The 19,921-nt window shown below is 43.8% G+C and overlaps 1 protein-coding gene across 2 annotated transcripts in view; it reads left to right on the forward strand.

Annotated features, from left to right (window-relative positions):
• SRGAP1 (SLIT-ROBO Rho GTPase activating protein 1) overlaps window positions 1-19,921 on the forward strand; it is a gene marked incomplete at both ends in the record, with an annotated part of 259,181 nt that overhangs the window by 212,679 nt on the left and 26,581 nt on the right. Inside the window, 5 exons of one of the 2 annotated variants that reach the window (XM_080935754.1) lie at window positions 4,371-4,398; window positions 6,989-7,091; window positions 10,498-10,558; window positions 10,678-10,755; window positions 12,871-13,005. In XM_080935754.1, the coding sequence (XP_080791880.1) occupies window positions 4,371-4,398; window positions 6,989-7,091; window positions 10,498-10,558; window positions 10,678-10,755; window positions 12,871-13,005 (405 nt within the window). Of the gene's footprint in view, window positions 1-4,370; window positions 4,399-6,988; window positions 7,092-7,563; window positions 7,598-10,497; window positions 10,559-10,677; window positions 10,756-12,870; window positions 13,006-19,921 lie in introns of both variants that reach the window. The other variant, XM_080935755.1, reaches the window with a different exon arrangement.

Genomic DNA, 19,921 nt, shown 5'->3' on the forward strand with positions numbered 1-19,921 from the left:
TCGTGGAAACACAGTCCAATGGTGAGCTCTTAGGAAGGGATCCAAGTCCCATCTGGTTAAATAAGGTTAGGGGTAAGTGGTGGTTTGGGGACAGGCTTGACATTTCGGATAGGAATACCTCTGAATTCTCCCAGCCTTGCGGCTGCAAAAACTGCCTTCAGAGTAAAACAAACAGAGCCTAGCCCAGGGGTTTAGCGGTTGATCATCCACAGATGAAACTCTAACTGCAGACATGTGTTTGGCCCGCCTTGCTGCCCGTTCTTGGCAGGCGACCAGTGGGTCTCGTCAGTTCTTTGATTTACAGCACAGTGAAGCAACTGGATCAGACTCTTAAAGCGGCACCCTCTAAACTCAGAATCCCAAGGCTTTAAAGGGCATTAAAATAGAAAGAGGCACATAGGCTCTGAAAGTCACCCTCTTCTTTCTCATCCCAACGAGGTGGCTCAGTCTTTAGGGATATCATTTCTTTTCAAATGCAAGTTAAATTGGCCACAGTAAATGAGATATAGAGTTAAAACTGGGACACTGATTTTTTTTTTTAATCTAGTAATGAGCCTTCCTGTTCATATCAGGTTCTTTGTGTGAGGTATTTGGAAGTAAGAGGGTGGAAAAAAATCTATACAATTTTGCTACACAAAAATGTGACCACGGGAGCCAAGCTCTCTGATACATTGTCTCTTGTCCTAGGCATAGCGGGTTTTTGACAAAGGAATTAAGTAGGTTATCTTGGAATAATCCATTGTCTGTCTTTGAGTAGGAGTACAAATATTCTTTCAGAGGATAATCGGATTGGGGATAATTATGTCTTTTTACAAAAGCACCACAGTAGTCTATGGTGTTAAAAAGGAAAAGGGGCTGAAAAGTATTGTCACTAGCTCTTTATCAGTCCTCATTAGGGGACAAATCAAAGGTATCTCTGTCCAGTTCAAGCTAGATGTATTTTAAATATTATTCTCTACATTTCCCCCTTACCTCAAGTTGTCCCTGGCCTTCATTTTAATAACATGCATTTAAATTTGAAAAGTAATTCACTTCACAGTTCTGAAATGGAAGAGAAAACAAAGAAGCCACATATCCTGGGTTGCAGTCACGGCTCTTGGGAGGCAGAGGCAGGAGGATGGACAGGGATCCTAGAATACTTACTGAGCAAGGTTGATCTCTATCCGAGCAACAGCCGCTTCCCACCCCCGCCTGAAAAAAATAATTCAAGGAGTTGTTTTTACCAAGAAAAAATTAATCCTGGATTTTTTTTTCCTCTCCAAGTGGCTTTTATGGGGTGGGGGTTCCTTACATTTTAATAATTAAATAAGTTTCCAGAGGATTAGAGTGGTCTAATCCTCAAACCATTGGACCCATTCACATTTCTTTTGGATGGTGAGTCTTCCTTGTTTGTGTATTATTGATCTATTAATGACGATACTGATTAGAAAATAAAACCTCATTAATCAAAGTTTTATCTTCTGACATGTGGTCCCAGCTCATTATTCAAAATGTATCTTGTATACGTTTTTCATATTATATCTTATACTACTAACCATCAACAAAAGCAAAATGATAAAAATCATCTAGTTTATCTCATTTGCTTTTACTAATCTTCCGTTTCTCTAACATCAAACCCACATAAAAGTGATTAGGCCATGCTCCCCATCTTAAATGCCTGTTAATTTGCATATTCACATATCTGTGTAATTTTAATTTTTAATTAATTTTTTAATTATTTTGTATTTTATTTTAGCCATATTAGGCAGGTAAAAGTATATGCTGGGATTTATTTCTTCTAAGATTGTTCACCAGTGTTTTCTAAAGGGAAAACAAAAGTTAGGTCTGAGTGTGGATGCACAGATGTGCACATGTGTGTGCAAGTATCCATGCATGTGTGCACATGCATGTGCAGGTGTCCATGCACACCTGCCCACATGCCAGTGGAGGTCTTCAAGGTCAGCACACAATATCATTCTTGAGTCACGCTGCACTGTTTTTGAGACAGGATCTCTCACTGAGGTAAGGAGCTCACCAAGTTGCTAGGCTGGCTGGCCAGTGGCCATCAGAGATCTACCTGTCTACCCTACCAAGTACAGTTAGAGACATGTCCCAAGATGCTCAGTTTTTACATGGGTGTTGGGATTTGAACTCAAACCCTCAGGCTTCAAGGCACTTTACCAACTAAACTACCTCCCCCACCCAGAAGCTTAGCTTTGTGTGTGTATGTGTGTGTGTGTGTGTCTGTGTGTGTGTGTGTGTGTGTGTGTGTTTGTGTGTTGGTGATGAGAATTGAACTCACAGCCTTTTGACCATTCGGCAAGTGCTCTAACAATGAGCTACATCCCCACCCCAACTGCCATATTTTTTAAGGTCGTATAGTACCATAACTGGGATTTAAGATTTGTAACTAAAATAAACCTCAATCCTACTGTCAGACCCACACTATACTAACAGGACCTGGGATGGATCATCCTCTTATATGCTCAGTCTCTTTTGAAAATAAGTAACCATAATAGAAGCTACTTCATAAAAGTCATTACAAGGGGCTGGAGAGATGGCTCAGTGGTTAGAGTACCGGCTGCTCTTCCAGAGGTCCTGAGTTCAACTCCCAGCAACCACATGGTGGCTCACAATCATCTGTAATGGGATCTGATGCCTTCTTCTGGTGTGTCTGAGGACAGCTATGGTGTATTCATATAAATAAAATAAGTAGATTTTTAAAAGTTGTTAGGAAAATTATGCATTAACTTTTAATATAAAGGGCTTCTTCGATCAGTTGTGGTGGTACCATACAAATACTGCCCCCAATGGGGCAAAAGCAGGAATTCAGGAGTTCTGACCAGCCTGTGTACCAAGGTTACTTAGTACCACCCTGTCTCAAAGTTAGTAAGTATATATATATATATATATATATATATATATATATATATATATATATATATATATATATATATATATATAGTGTTAATACTGGATGGAACTTATTGCTTTCTCTAGTCTTAGGCTATTTATTCAAATAGTTTCTGACCTGTTCTGATTAATATATCACACTGACGTCATAATAAAGCGGATAACGTGACCAATACAGACAAGCCAGTGTCTGTACCTTCAGACCTTTGTTCATCCCATTGATTTGCCCAGGGAGGTTTCAGCCAGCTCCTGTTGCCTCCGCACAACCAAAAAAATGATGGAGACTCTGAGCCTTGTCTTCCTTCAGACCAAATCCAGTATATCCCAGCTTTCCACAGTTATCTCCACTAGGATAGCCACAAGGTACCACATCCCACACTCAGCTCACTCCAGCTCTGGCTCGGAACTGAACTTCCCCAGCACTTGGAGTAGTTCAGATCCGTGTGAAGAATGATGTCCCCTGATACAAATCTGTCGTCCCTGTTTAATCAACACGTATCAAGTATCTCATGTTGCTTCTTATTCAAGAGCAGGTAATAGAGGGAAGAGCTCAGCTGTGGCCTAACAGTGTTCCCTGACAACTAGCACCGGCTAGTGGACTGCTTAGCCTTGTCTTCTAGGTCTGAAGCCTGTTGTGTGCGGGACTCACCTGTTGGTGCTACAATGTAGCCTTTCTCCGCCAGCTGTAGCTTCAGACTGCTGGAGGACTGTGTCCTCCTTTTGTAAACAAATCACCTAAATGGTTCCACCTGCCCACCCCTTACCACGCTGATGTGTGAAGAGCCGACATTGGAATGAATGCAGAGGGAGAGCATTCTAGAACAGTTCAGTCCCTGTTAGTTACAAGAAGGCGGCCATATGCACGCGTGAGAAGCAGCTGGTGGTTTTGATGACAGAACTCTGAAAGGCTCTTAGCTTCCAAGGTGGTAAAATGTAGTATAATTTAATGTACGTGTACATTATTGTGTGTGCCGGTTCAGATTGGGGAGCACAGTTCTCTCCCAGTGCCCTGATGTCATAGCACAGAAAGAATATCACCTTAGTCCAAGGGAAACTGAGTTCACCCCACCCTGTTTCCTTCCCTGTCCCTCAAAACAGCAAACAGCAGAAAACCTTTAGATATGTTTTGTGTGTATTTTATGTTTGTTTATTTTATGTTTATTTTTATGCTTGAAGTTAAAGTTATGGGCACGCAGCTATTTCTTGTTTTAAAAAAAAAAAAAAAAAAACTGCCTCCAATTGCCAAATGAAACGTGTTTCTCTAACCCATAGAGTTTGTTATATTCTGGACTGAGATTTCTATGGAAATAATAACTTTGAATTGTCTCTTTATCACGTGGTATTCACATCTCCTGTACCACAAGATCTATAAGTCCTTAGGTACTTGCCATCCTGAGGTAATATGATTACAGGTTATCAGCCCCAACCCACTGAATCTGCCTGGTTTACTTATTGTGTTTCTGTTTTTGTTTTGGCAGGTCATAGAGCCGAATATATGACTACAAGGTAGGAAGATGCTTTATCAAACTCTGTGGTCTGTCTCACCCTCTCCTCTTTAGACTAGAGCAGATAATGAAGCCCAGAAATGCTTGGGGTCCTCAGACAGGTGCTCTGACATAACTAACGTTGTCTTCCATGGAACCGTGAAGCTCTTGGTAAGCGGTACATGAGCAAGCAGGCTTAATTTAGCTAATCCCAAATGCATTAACCTTGTTAAACAGATTGACGACACTTTTGACATGGTAATTTAGTTAGCAAGTAATAGGTGTGTGTACCAACTGCCTTAGCACGTAGTAACAATTGCCTACTGAAAATTACAGATATATTGAAATTTGGGAACTTTAGAGCTCTGCCCACTTTCACATCTGATTCTAAAATGTAGCTTCCAACATGAACTACCTATTGTAGATCCACCTTCCCCTCACCCCTATACCCACCCATGAAGGACCGAAAAGCTTCTTGCTGGAATATTTGGGAGCAGATTCTGATTTGAGTTGGAGAATGTTTGTGGCAACTTTTATTTCTCTGTGGTGTGGTTTGCACACAGGCCAGACACCATAGGAGTTGATGATAGCAAGACTTCTAGCGTTTGAGGCTGACTTCTGTCTGAGGCTAGAAGCAGGTGAAGAAGCGCTTTAACAGTAGGGCCTTCTGGTTTCTGTATTTGATGCCTTGATGTCCTGGGCCTTTGTTCATCTGGAGAGACCGTCTATGGCAGTTTGCCAGAACGGCCTTCCAGGTCTAACTTTCAACATGCAGATTAGCTGATCCAGAGCCTGCTCTGATTGGCTCTTTCACTCGGGGCTATAGGTCCACGTGCCTGGACACCCCACCGCCAGGTACCAGACAGCCAGGAACCTTCTTGCTGCAGAAGCAACCCAGGTCATCCAAACTGTACAATTCAGCCATTGCTTTCCACGCTGTCCCGTTCCCTCCCAGGGTGAAGAGCATGTTTCACTTTCTCCTCCCTCCTCGTCTCCTGACCAGCCTTTGAGCTGCCCACAGTGCCACCCACTGCTTGGCAGAGTGCCAGAGCATCTCCATGCCTTTGAGTGCTATGACAAAGCGCTGTCTCTTCATGGGCAGTCACCCCCTGACACTAAAATCGGAGGTAGACAACATTTGGAAGATAGTGAAAACGTGACGGTATCGGGTAAACCTGGGGAAACTTTTGGCAGCCGGTTGCCCGAGTCCTTTACACCTGTCACATTTCTTCCTCCCACGAAGCATGGAATTCAGTGTATAAAAATAGTTCAGAAACATTAACTGGGGAAGGACATGGTGTAGGTCTCCACACATTTCTGTGTGTTTGTAAAGGTTCCTTTTAAGTCCCTGGCACCAAAAGACTTCGGGTACTGCTGGTTCTCTACCCCATTAGTCACAGGCTTCCTGCTGGGAGATTCTGAGCATAGCTGTGAAAGGCTGTATCCTCAGGTTTGTTCTCTTATACACACGCTGATTGCAGTGCTAATGTCTCCTGAGCTCTTCGGGGTTTCACATAAATTCTTGGGATTTTTGTTTTTAAACTGGACTTTCTGAATTTAAACCAGTCGATCTTCAGAGGTCATTCATCTAAAGAATCCAGCTTCAGGAAGGGCTCCACAGGTTCTGGGGCCTGGCAGTCCTTCCGTCTGTTAACCAGCAGAGATATGGAAATTGAGTCTGGTCACCTTGGTCCTTCTTGGTCTCCTCTAAGGGGAAAGAGCAGAAGAGGATGTGTCACTCTAATGATACTGCAGGTTGATTGATGTAGGGTTTTTTTCTATAACGCACACAGGATGTGTGTATGCCGGAAAGACCAACTTAGCCACCAGAGCGAACAGGCCGGAGAGCCTAGAACAACACAAGGGATGCAACCTACTGTCCCACTGATATGTGGGCAAGGGCATCATGTAGTCAACAGAAACAGTAACTCATCTATGTCTTGGGCTCCACAGCCAGGGACCATATTGTCACCAAACCCTAATTTTCCTAGAGGTGATCTGTTATTAAGAATATGTACACAAAATAAAATCCCATTAATGTCTAAGGAATACTGAGCAGGTGCGACTTTACCTGCATCAAAGAATTATGATTGAACTAAAAATATTTTGAATTTCTCATCTGGAAATCTCTCAATGCCCTTTTACATTTCCGGCTTAACCACATCTGACTAGATAGCCATTCATAATGCTTACTGTTTTTAAGAAGGTATAAGAAATTAAAGGAGGGCTGGAGAGATGGCTCAATGGTTAAGAGCACTGACTGCTCTTCTAGAGTCTCTGAGTTCAAATCCCAGCAACCACATGGTGGCTCACAACCATCTGTAATGAGATCCGATGCCTTCTTCTGTTGTGTCTGATGACAGCTACAGTGTACTTATATATAATAAATAAATTTGAAAAAGAAAGAAAAGGGCCAGGTAGAAACATCATAGTCTAAATGAACAATGCTTGTGTTTTTAAAAGCAGATTGAAGGAGGATGGGAGTGTTTGCTCCTGGGCTGGGGTAGGGAAGGAACCCAGGATCTTTGGCTTTGTGATTTTGACATGACCTAAGGGTGTTTTGTCCATTGTCTGATTTCTGCTATGCTCAGTAATTATATTCCTTCCCTTAGGCCTCCAAACGTCCCCCCTAAGCCCCAGAAACACAGGAAATCCAGGCCCCGTTCCCAGTATAACGCTAAGTTGTTTAATGGGGATTTGGAGACATTTGTCAAGGTACAGCACCGGCCTCCACCAGGCGGCTGACCCCCACGCTTCTCACCATAATGGCCTCAGCCTCCTGGGAATGAGGCGGGCCATTGTGTCCCAGTCTGTCCTGGGGCTCTTCGATTTCCCAGAAAATCAATATAATATTTCCTGAAGTCAGAGGGGAAGAAAGTTGGGGTTGAGAACCTTCTGAAGAAAATAAATGAATGTGGATGTTATCAGGTGGCAAAGAGTACTCTTTTCTTTTTCCAAGCCAAAAAAGTTTTTGAAGGAAAAGGAAAAGTTGAACAAGACAAAGTATTTTTTTGGGTCGGGCAGATGAGACGGCACGGTATAAATCCGTGTTTAGAATTGTACACTCTCATGACTTAAGGAATTCATTATATTGGATGCATTTTGTACAGCCCTGAAGTCTGTATCTTCTCTGCCGTGTTTACTCTCTGTCTTCTTTCTCATCCTGTATTTCTGATAATGCTTCTAGCCGGGGACGAAGGAACTCTCACGCGAGACACCAGGTATTGTGCTGAACGGAAGCGAGGCCCTCTATGCGCTGCCGTCGCTCACACGCTGTCCCCATGCTTGGCTTTAACTAGAGTTTTTACGCTCTTTAAAAGAAAAATGTTTGCAGTTGGAAATTAGACAGCTTATAAGTAGGCTTTCCTTAGGAAGCACCTGGAAGTCAGACACTAATTGAAGAGACATGATTCTCACCAACAAGAGGGGGTGGGCCAGTTTTTACCTGGTGTGTTTGGCAAGTGTATCCGATCTGAAAAAGAGACTTGCCCGTTAGAGACAACATTTCATGAGGTGGCCTACAGTGGTTTTAAGACTGACTCTAGTAGAGAGGCCACAATTTAAATATTTTATAAGGTCCATGAATTGTTTGTTATAGATATAATTTCCTTCTTTAAAAATAGATCTATTCATTAAACCTGTGAACTAGTGGTTAAAAGGCTCACATTGCCGTGTGTGTGTGTGTGTGTGTGTGTGTGTGTGTGTGTGTGTGTGTGTGTGTGTGTGTATGTGCCTGCTTCATAACCATAATGTGACCCTTGAATACATTCATGTATATGCGCATACAGAAGAGAATTTAGAAGCCTCCAGGTGGCTTAAAAGAGGCCGTAACCCTGGGATTAAATACAAAGCCACTGGGCAACCCAGGCAGCAACAGCAAAGCCATTGCCTCGAGCCTTAAGCCCCTACTGACGCTGATTTAATAGAACATTATTGCCAAATTTGACTTGATTATCTAGTTTCCCAGCCCATAGCTTATAGGCAGGAGCTAGTCAAGACAAAATGAAGGAAATAATGAAGGGAAGGCAGTAAGATGTGTTCCACTGGGGGCCCTGCAGGGAGGGAGAAGCAGGAGAGCCAGAGGCAGACGAACCGACTGGCTGCCTTTGCTGATGTGGGAACGGCTGCGTAAGACGATGAACATATGAGAGATTTTGGAAATTCTTCACCAAAAGCTACCTGTGAAAGGCGAGCAAACTAAGGAAAGGCCTCGGTAGGTATTGTGAGCAGCCTGTTGTGTGAGCCATGCAGATGAAGCACTGAAGGGTCTTTGGTAGCCTGGAACCCAGGGGTACAGAGGCCTCTCTCTGTACCTGAGACGTGCTTCTGAGCTCTCCCACATTGCACCCTGAAATGGCAGTAGCAAAACCCCCTCCCCATAGGGAAACGGAGACCCAGAGAGAGGTTTGGATGGTAGTGCCTGGAAGACAGCCCATAATTCACTCCTTATAAAATATTTTCTACCCAAACATCTGGCATCCATGAATTTAAATTAAAATGCTCGTTACATTTTTACTACAAAATACAGCGATCTAAATGAAGTGCTAATCTTTTTTAATAGATTAGCAGCCATCTAAGTGAATGCCAAGAGGAGGATGGTTAATTTAATGCCATGAAAATTCGATACTCTGTTCAGAACTTTCTGAATGCAAACAGTTTTCTTCTGCCCTTTCATTCTCTTTCTGCTAAGTCCAGTAGAGATGTAAACTAACTCTCCCTTTTAACTCTCACACTTAAGTGTTTGTTGCTCTTTTAAATTACACTGTGACATGAATTGTTGATAAAATATTACTTCCATCGAACCATGCTTGTGTCTTACAGAAAAAGATCCCTTCCAGCAGTTCAGTAAATTTTTGGTGTAATCCTGAGCCAACTTGCCTTCACTAAAATACGTTTTAGTTTTTTTTTTTTTTTTTTTTTTTTTTTTTTTTGGTTTTTATTTTTAAGGCTTCTCTTTAAGGAATGAATAAAACGTATGCCCCTAAAACAAATTAACTAGTTAGAGAAACCTCATACAACCTCCAAAGGTAATCGGAACTTTAAGCGGTTTTATACACCGATTGCCCTAAAGCCTGAACATAATGCTCTGTCTTAAGAAAGTCTCCTGCCCGCCCTGGAGACAGTGAAGACATCTGTGGAGATGGAGTCAATCCTCCTCTTTCCTTCCCAGATGGACTAGAAAAGTTAACAGGTCCCCAGTTGTCCTAGGATGTTAAGACCAAGTTCTTAACATTTCAGAATAAAATCCTTCAAGGGTGTGTGCCCAATGCCAGCTAATCCCCTTCAAGTTCCATGTTTCCTGGAAAGATCTAATTCCTAAAAGATCAGTCTTAAAAGAACATGTAACTCAACACCATCCCCAGTAATTCTTTTTAACTCCATGGTGCATGCCATCAATATGTGTTTAACCGGCCTCCGAGGCCCTTCCATCTCATGTGCCATCCTACACCCCTGGTTTCCAAAGCACCTCCAGCACTTGTTTTAGTAAAGGGTGGTGAGCAAGGTGTGGACCAAGAAGGCCAAAGCAGCCTTCCTTGTCTTCATCCTGAAGATGGGCTAAGTTTTATAAGGAAAAGTAAGTTCTGATGCAGACTAAGTCAATACACAATATGCTTTCATCACCCACGAGACAGTCTGTGACAACCACCACCTAGGTGGCGAAGTCTCAGGGATGTGGTGGAGAAACCTAAGAATCAACAGCTGATCAGATAGAAGACACTGCAACTGAAACACTTAGTGTTCTTCTTACACACTTCACACCGCTCACTTTGAGAAATAACCTCTCAAAATGAGTTACTCATTTCAGCACATAAGTTAAAAGGAAACACCTATGTATGTTAGGTTTTGGTTTTGTTGCTCTTGTCTGAGGCAGGGGTGTTACAATGTAGCCATCCTGGCCTCCAGCTCAACCTCATGGCTCCGGGAATGAATTAACCTCATCATGTCTCTAGGCTTAGCAAGACAATCCGGAGCCTTCTTGTGGTAACTGTATTAATTTAGCTTGCTTCAGAACTGAAACACACCTTTGTTTGAGTAGAACTCTTTCCACTTTTTGCTGCTGTTAATGAAGGCTTTTTCTCCATGTGACCCAGCCTTCTCTGGTTTCCATCTCTCTCCCTAGGACTCAGGCCAGGTTATCCCTCTCATTGTGGAGAGCTGCGTCCGGTTCATCAATCTTTATGGTGAGCGCTCGGCATCACAGAGCCCTTATTTAGGAGTAAGGGGTGGGGTTTCGGTAAGAAGAGAAAAGCAGACCCAGTACTCAAGGGGTGTTGCTCACTCTGTGTTCTGTTTCCCATAGGTCTTCAGCATCAGGGGATTTTCAGAGTTTCCGGGTCCCAGGTGGAAGTGAATGATATCAAGAATTCTTTCGAGAGAGGTAACTGTGTGTCTCTCCCCATAGGCAAAACACGTTGAAACCCCCCCCCCCCCGTCTTCTGTCCTCCTCCTGCTGCACTCTGCGCAGCCCCCAAACCTCCATCTTGCCTGGGCCACGCTATGGGAGTCAGAGCATGAGTTGTTACAGATTCAGTGCTAAGTTGAGAGGCCTGTGAATTTCGTCCTCTGGTTTGGGACTTACATGGACAGCCCATGACATGTAAATCTAGTTGGCACCTGACAGTGTTCTAGAAAGGGGTAGACTGGCCCCGCCCTGCACAGTGAGGGAATGGGGACATCCTCCTGTGACCTGGGTCAGTACCTCCCCTGTGTTCATGATCGGCTGAGGTACAAGCTCTACTTAACCTTTATGGCGTACGCTCTAATTAGCAAAACACACACTAACCTAGTGTCAGGAAGACCCAGAATCGAGTTGGTCTCCTTGATTATCAATGATGAGATTTAGTCACAGGACTCCAGTCTTAGTTTGACTGATTTCTTCATCTGCCAAACTCCAGGGTTGTTAAACGGTTCAGATGTGACCTGTGAACCTGTCTGACCCTTTCAATGATACCATTGGTTACCAATGTCCCCTGGTTATCGTGACTTGCATCAATCACATCTTCGTCAGGACTCATCTGTGCCTTCTTTCTGCTAAACAGCCAGGGAAAAATGCAGGGAGACTGCATGAAACCCCCCACCCCATGTGTGCGTGTGTATGTGTGTGTGTGTGTGTGTGTGTGTGTGTGTGCGCGCGCGCTCGCGAGCACACGTGTCCTATTTCCCTAGCCTAGAGTTGCAATAAAGCCCTTTGAAGTTGAAAGGCTAAACTTGGCACCTCAGAGTCTTTTCCAGTTTTGAAATCTATGACCAGTCCAGGCAGCAGCTGAGCCTGCCACACCTTCCCAGACTTCGGTAGAGGCCAGGTGGAGGTGGCTAAGCATAAGGCTCTTTGTGGCTACCACAGACCAATGAATGCTTTGTTATTTTCTCTTGGAAATTCCTCTTGGTTTTGATTACCTCAAAAACTAATTAATGAAGAGGATGATGATGATGGTGATGATGATGGTGGTGGTACAGTTGATTCTCTGAGCTCAGGTTCAGCAAGTCCCTGCCCTAGAAAACAGGGAACGGAAACAAGGCCCCCTGAGAATAACTTCCCCTAAGGCAAGCTTTAGCTAGAGTGTCATGGCTGCTCTGTGAGCTGTGGGAGAGAAGACTGGACCTGCAGGTGCACAGTGGAGTTCGCTCTAAGCCTCTGTGACATGCTGTTGCTCCCGAAGGAGCCCAGTTCACATTCGTTCCCAAGAAAGTGTGGTAAGCAACCCCGCAACTCACATTGTACACCCATTTTCCACAAAGGAAGCTGCAATTCTGTTTGTGAGGGATTCTTTCTAAAATGCTCACTTTTCGCACAAACTGTACAGTTTCGAATTCCCTGCCCTGGCCCGAGAGTCACCACTGTTGAACGTAAGTCTCAAGCACCCTGCAACCTCACCGTACCGCCTTGGAAAATACCTGCTTAGTGCGGGCACTCACATTCACTGCTCTGTGTTTCTGGCAAATTTTGCCAACCTGGACAGTATAGCCAGACCAAACACAACAGTGTCTTTCTGCCAGATAAGTAAGAAACACTGAATGTAGTTTGTTTTAGTTCATGTCAACCTAAGCTTACTGATTTTAGCTTTAAACACACACACACACCACGCTGGATAAAGTTATAAACCCCACAATGTTTTATTTTAAGATTTGGAAAAGTTGTAAGGGAGTATTTGGTAGCATAAAAAAAAATTTAAGCTTTATTTTAGCCAACTATTTTTAGGTTAATCATGGGGTAGGATATCTAAACCAATTATTTCCATTTTAGTACTATATAATCTTTCAAAGAGCAGAATTAAAAGACTTGTGTTTTCCTGTGTGTGTGTGTGTGTGTGTGTAAGAGAGAAAGTGTATGAGTATGTGAGTGTGTGTGTTTATGTGTGTGTCTGTCTGTGAGCGTGTAAGAGAGAGTGTGGGTGTGAGAGTTCCTGTGTGTGTGTGTGTGTATGTGTATGTGCACTCAGGTGTGTGTGTGTGTGTGTGTTTTAAGAGAAAAATAACAAATTTCCTTTTTCAGGTGAGAATCCTCTGGCTGATGATCAGAGCAACCACGATATTAACTCTGTGGCCGGCGTTCTAAAGCTGTACTTCCGTGGGCTGGAAAACCCCCTCTTTCCTAAGGAAAGGTTTAATGACCTGATTTCCTGTATCAGTAAGTGGTCTTTCCTCTTCCTTTTGTCACAAGTCCTCCCTCAACAGAATTCTTTTCTTAACCAACTTCCGGGAAAGGCACTGTTTTCATTCACCTACCCACCCCATTCACCACCAGTGTCTGAATCCAACATGAGTCACCCTCCCTATGGTAGCCTCACCCTGGGCTTCTGAATGCCCTCAGCTTTCATACATCTGGGAGCTGACTGTGGGAAAAACACAAAACAGAAAACAATGACGCTTGGGAATGTGGCTTTTTTCCATTCTTCATTTTCTCAACTGAGATTATCTTTGAATATTCCTTCAAGGACTAAGGTAAAATGAGATAAAAGGCCATTTGTATGGTACAAGAATGCCAAGTGGTACTAACCTGTCAGCAGGGATCCCAAGCCAATAGGCAGACTGTGCGCCATACATCACAGAGATGACGGTCATCAGCAAACCACTGGCTTCTTTTCCTTCAGCGGGGATTTGGACACTTCACAGAGGATGCTGAGAATCAGGACAGCAAGCGTCAGTTACTAAGCGTAGTCAGATTTCATGAGTCTATAAATGCAATAGTTATCTAAGTCAGGCTATTTCAGTATGTCCCACAGAAGAGGATGCGTCCTGAGGAGGCCAATTCATAGAAGGGAACCGATCCCTATCCTGTCTTCTGTGCCTCACCCACCCACCCACCTATTTGCAGCTGTTGACATCTGCAGGATAACACACCAGACAGCACGTGCGCCATGCCCATTCCCACCTCCCAGGCCTGGGCCCAGGCTGTGTCCCTTGCCATCCTTGATAACCATTGGCATCCACTCTGACGGCATCACCAATCTGGCACCCCCCCCCCAGCCATCCTCCCTACCACCCACGTGGAATTGGTCACCTGTGCTTTACTGATGTGCTCCTGTGTGTGTCTGTGTTAGCGTGGCTATGGATATGAGGAAATACCGTGAGCATGAGCAACATGGAGAGAAAAGTTTCTTTCTCCTTATACTTCCAGGTGGCAGGGAGGTCAGGGCAGGAACCTGGAGGCAGGACTCAAGATGAGGCCTTTGAGGAGCAGCGTTTCCTGGTCTGTCTGTCTCCCTGGCTTGCTCTGCCTGCTTTCTTACTCCAGCAAGAAGCAGCTGCACAGGGGTAGCCCCACCCCCAGTGAGCTGGGGGCCCTCCCACATCAATTATAAATCAATAAAACGACCCACAGGCCTTCCTACAGGAAGAATGGACATTTCCTCAGTTGGGTTCTCTCTTCCCGAATGTCAGAGAGGTTTAGTCTGGAGCCCTAAGTCCTGTGGTTTCCTGGGGACATACATCATATCAGCTGAAATGCAACTGTTGGGCCAAGACCATGGGGCTATGTTACCAGCTAACCTTACTGAGTCACCGTATACATCCCTGGGTGAGAAATGGCATTCTTTGGTTGAGATTTATAACAGGTCACTGGGTCAGTGAGATTTAGGTTCAAAGCTTTGTAAATTTGGGCAGAAATTAATGCTTAACATTACAGGTTCTTGAACTCCATGGGGTTTCTGTGAAGGGCAAATTAGGTAGGTTTGTGCGGTGAGTTTGGCATCATACTTCAACAAAGTAAGTCTCTGTCAATGTCACTAGCTCCAGTCCCTTCTGGGGCAGCTGTGCCTAAGAAAACTCAGGTCCCACGAGCCTGGACGCGGTGCAACTACTTCCCATCTTGTATTTCTCCTGTGTAATTGCTCCAGATGCATTACAAATTAAGTAGCTGTTTCCAGAATATCACATTGATTCCAGTGTGACTTTTCTGAGACTATCAGCCAAGGTTGTTCACTAAATCGGGCTTAGCAAAATAGACCATAAAGAAGAAAAAACAAAAAAGGAAAATGCATAGAAATGTTTTGTTTACTCTGTATGTGAATGTATCTATCTGTTTTTGTCTGTGTTTCTGTGTGTATGTGTCTGTGTATATTTGTGTGTCTGTTTGTGTTTGTGTATGTCTGTGTATCTGTGTTTTTATATATGTGTGTCTGTGTGCCTCTGTGTGTCTGTGTTTTGTGTCTGTGTGTGTGTCTGTGCATGTGTGTCTCTGTGTGTTTGTGTGCCTGTATGTCTTTGTGTCTCTGTTACTGTGTGTGTGTGTGTTGGTTTGTCTGTGTGTTTTTGAAGTCTGATCACTTTTAGTGCACAGTTTTTCAGAATGGGATGACCTTCATGAACACATTTTGGATCTCTTCTTATATAATATCCGCTTTCTATAACAAGCCCTTTTCTTCTGATCTCTAACCTCTTTAAAAGGAAGAGATTCCTGGCTATTACTGATTGATCTCCAGATCAGCGTTTGTTCATACCAATATGGTGGCATGTCTGCATTTTCCCTAACTTCAATAGATTCTTTGAGGATGGTACGTCAGTCACTAATACTACAAATTTTTGGTGTTGTAGTCGCTGCTAAGCGTGTGAGAGACACACAGGCGGGGGGTGTGCTCTGGAGCACATATGGAGGACTCTCTCCTACTCTGCCAAAGCAGGATCTTTCTAGTTGTTTCTTCCATCTATATCCCAGACTTGCTCTTCTCCACTTTTGGGACAATTCTCCCATCTCAGCCTCCCATCTCCCCATTGCATAATGGGATTTCAGATCCTCACCACTAGATGCAGACTTCGAGCCTTTTAACTCAGATCGGGGATTGAACTCTGGTCATCTGGCTTGCATGCTTTTACCTGATACTATAAACATCTGATCTTTGAATCAAACCAACGTCTTGACTCCAATATAGAAGGTCTTGTGACTCAGACTTGATTCTTGCATTCAAGAAACTTACAAGCTAGCAAGAAAGAGAATACAGTTATGAATGAGGGTGCTATATGTTAGTTGCTGGGAACTGGAAGTTCTAGCAGGAAGTCATCTCAGGAGAGTGTTGTCCTGTGACATCTTAAGTATTGTAGTATTAGATTTGGTTTCTCTATTAGGGCCATTTCATGTGACAGCTTCTGTGAGTAGCTCTCCCTTTCATAGTCCCTTGGAGCTTATGTAAGTTCCTGAAGCACCCAACACTTTTTGCTTACTTATTTTTTGAATTGTGTTTGAGCAGGAGGAATCTTGCCTGTGTGTATCTAAGTTTCTATCTGGCCCCTGTGCCTCTAAAGAGCCTTATTCTTGGGAAGCTTTAGATGTGTGTTGTAAAGGCGGATTTGTGACAGTCCTCTCCAAGGTTGGTGTACACGATCCACTCTGCAACTCACCAGAAATCTGTTTTTAAAACAAAGATTTACCCAGATGAGCACCTAAAGAGTCAAGTTAATTCATGGTTTCTCTGTTTCTCACCCAAGCATTGCTTATGGCCTTTGCTTTTTATATCCTGCCAATGTTCTGAATGACATTGTGAGTGTTTTCCGGGTCCCACCTACAGTCTGGGCAGCTTGCAGCAGAGCCATGCATCATGGCTCTGGATTCCCAGGGTAGACAGTCAGCAACTATTCCAGTCAGGCATAGTAATTTCCTGGCCAAGTCGTGGGCCCATATAAAATGTTCACACTTCAATTTGTAGCATATTATTAATTATTATTTAGGTGACTTCTTGGACATGAGAAAACAATTTATAGCAGATTTTTTTCTTATCATAGAGATAAGTAAAAGTACACAAAAGGCACACAGGACAAAATGCTGCCCCCCCCCATAAGTCACCACCTAAGGAGAAGCAGTGATGTGTTCTTTGGGCATTTGCTCATCCGTGTGTGCAGAGCGCTTTGAAGCCTGTGAGAAGCTATTCAGTCCTGATGGCTTGTGGTGCCCTTTATAATATCTACAGGAGACAGTAACCCAAAGACCTGCCTATAATTAATGGTCCAGCTTCAACAGTTCCCGTCGCTCTCTTGGGCTAGCTTCCCTGGCCCCAGCTGCTCTCCCTGTGACCTCATGTCCCGTGTCTGTGTGTACCTGACAGTGGGAGCTGAGGAATTGACTTTTCCCTCTCAAAGTTCTTACCACTAACAGAGTAGGTAGGTCATTTCAAAGTGGTTGGAAATGCTTAGAAGCACGTAGAACAAAATACCGTCCCTCATTCCGTGTGTGATTAACCTGACCGTGTTGTATGTTAAGGTATGAGGTAACCCTGTCACCACTGTAATACACACTGTCCTCAATTCCTCAGAGCCATCAAGTAGGCAGGCCATGCTCCTTACAACCAGCTTTTATTATGTGGCTAATCTGTGGCCACTGTTGGAAATTATAAAATGAACTAAGAACACCCGTCGGTCTTGCACACAAAAAGAGTGGTAACCCTTTCAGGGCCTTCCCCACTTCTTCACATGAGACTGATATACAGTATCCAGACTTCCAAACTCAGCTTTAGGTACCAGTTCTGACAGTACATAGGTCATCTGCTGAAGACCACAGGGCACAGATTTTAGTCTATCCACAGGACTGTACAGCCATTATCATGATTTTAGAACATTTCTATTGTCTCAGGAAAAACATTAGCAAAGTCTAGCAATCGCTTTCTAGTCAATCCTGGAGCCCTGGCAACCACTAATGTGCCGCCTGTCTCTATAGATTTGCCTTTTTCTTCTCATTTCACATAAATGGACTCATACAACCTGGGATGCTCATCCTGTCTTATTGGAAAATGATAACCCATTGAGTGTACCATTCCCACATGCTTTCAGTAAAACTCCTTACACCACATGACAGCTAATCAGTGTGGAGTTTCTTTTTGAAATGATGAAGCTATACTAAAATTGATGGAGGTGGTGGGTAGCAATGGCATATTAAGTTCATTAAACTTCTTATTTAATAGGTAAGTGATAAGTGGATTTAGCTTAATAATGTTGTAAGTTAAATGTCATGGTATGCTACGTTCATGAGTGTATAGCTTTAATATGGTTTTTAATGGTCATATGTTAGCTTCTGTTTTGTGTAACAAACCCTTCTTTTACACACTTGTATTGACTCTAGGAGGTTAGGAACATAAAACAAACACTGTTGTGTTTTTTTGTGTGTGTATGTATTGTAAACTCTTGGTTGTTTCATGAAAAAGAAGCTTATGAATGCTGTGTGTGTGTGTGTGTGTGTGTTTTATCTGTACGTGAGCACAGATGCCACAGAAGCCAGGGAAAGCCACCTGAAACCTGAACACATACAGGTCCTATGCAGTAAGTTCTCTTAACCACCAAGCCATTCTTCTAGCTCCATGGCTTTTAAACTCTCCTGGACATTGTATGTCATGGCTCTTATAAACTGTCTGCCTTTTCTGACACACACTGTAGCTTGCTCTCTGAGTCTACCTTTCTATTTGATGTCATAGAATTGTGTTCTTAGGATTTCCTTGATCTCTGAAACTGCCGAATATCTAATAATAAAGCTTTCTTTCTTTTTATTATCTTTAATCTTTTTTTTAACAGTTCAGTCATTATCCTCCTCCCGGTCTAACCTTTGACTGTTCCTCATCCCATTCCTCCTCTCAATCCCGGACTCCAAAAGGATGTGCTCCCCTGTCCCACCACCAGACCTCCCCACTCCCTGGGGCCTCAAGTCTCTCAAGGGTTAGGCATATCTTCTTTCACTGAGGCCAGACCAGGCAGCCCTCTGCTGTAGATGTGTCGGGGCCTCATATCAGCTGGTGTGTGCTGCCTGGTTGGTGGCTCAGTGTCTGGGAGATCTCTGTGGTCTGAGTTAGTTGAGACTACTGGTCTTCCTATGGGGTCACCCTCCTCCTCAGCTCTTCTAGCCTTTCCTGAATTCAACCACAGGGGTACCTGACTAAAGTCCATTAATGAAGATTCAGTTTCTCTTCTGTGCTCATTATGATAGGACAGCAGATCAGGAATTATGTATTACTTGTTGTTTACATGAAATGCTAGCTTGTTTTAAGTGCTGCTGTCCCACGAAAGGAGAAAGCAGGGGTCTGGCTCACGTGAATCAGCCCGTTCACAGCTGGTCACAGAAGTTGCTATGGTGCGTTTAGCTCTTACCTGGGAAAACTACAGAACTCGGGTGAGGGTGAGGCAGAGATCCTACTTTCTCTTCTCTTTTTACTCACACAGGCAACTGATCCGAGCCATGCTTTAGGTAGTATGAACCTAGAGCATACTGTATAAAAAAAGTATGGGCTTTTCTGTGTCCACCCTTTGCCCCTGATAATGACATGGAGACCTTTAGTTTACCAATGAGCTTCTAGAACCATAGCTGGGCAGTTTCTGAGCTATTCTATCCCGATGACGCTGGCCTCAGACCACTTCCTGGGCCATCTTTGTCTTGCTCTCAGCACTTCATTCGTGATCAGCTATCTGGATTCCACCTGAGCCCCTGTCTCTCTGAATGAAAGCCCACCTTTTACTCTTCTGCCCAGCTATAGCCTCTCCAGCTTTTTATTTGACCAATCAGGAGGTGATGAAAAACAGTGTTTCACAAAATACTGAGTCACAAGAAAACCTGGACTGCAGCCAGCTGCCTGGGTACAGAAATCGGCATTCGAATGCACAGTCCACAAAAACATCCCCCAACAATGCCTTGAGATTGGGAATGGGCTCTGGAGCTCAGAAATACATGTGTGTCTGCTTTGAGAGTTCCTTCCTGTGTGTGGCTACCACAAGTGTTCCTTTCTATGCCCACAGGCCTCAGGAGAAATTTCTGTCTTGTGGTTCATTATTTGCATCCTGGCAGATGGCCACTTTAGCAAAGTGTGCCACGGAAGAACCAGTGTGAGGGGACAGGGGCCAGTTGGGCTTTTCCTCGAGGAGCTCAAAGCTTTGTGGTGTCTTTTGCACGCATGTTCATAGAGCTGTCGCTCACCCTGCGGTACTATGAAGCTGAGAGGCTGACGTAAGACCCCTGAAGTTTGAGGAAGACTAAGCTCACCTCAGGAGCTTTGCACGCATGACCAAGATTGGACGTGAGCCACTTTTACCTAACCGCATGAGGTCACCAATTGTGGGAACAAAACCCAGCTTAGAAG

This window comes from Micromys minutus, assembly GCF_963924665.1.
Source record: "Micromys minutus genome assembly, chromosome: 22".
NCBI lineage: Eukaryota > Metazoa > Chordata > Mammalia > Rodentia > Muridae > Micromys > Micromys minutus.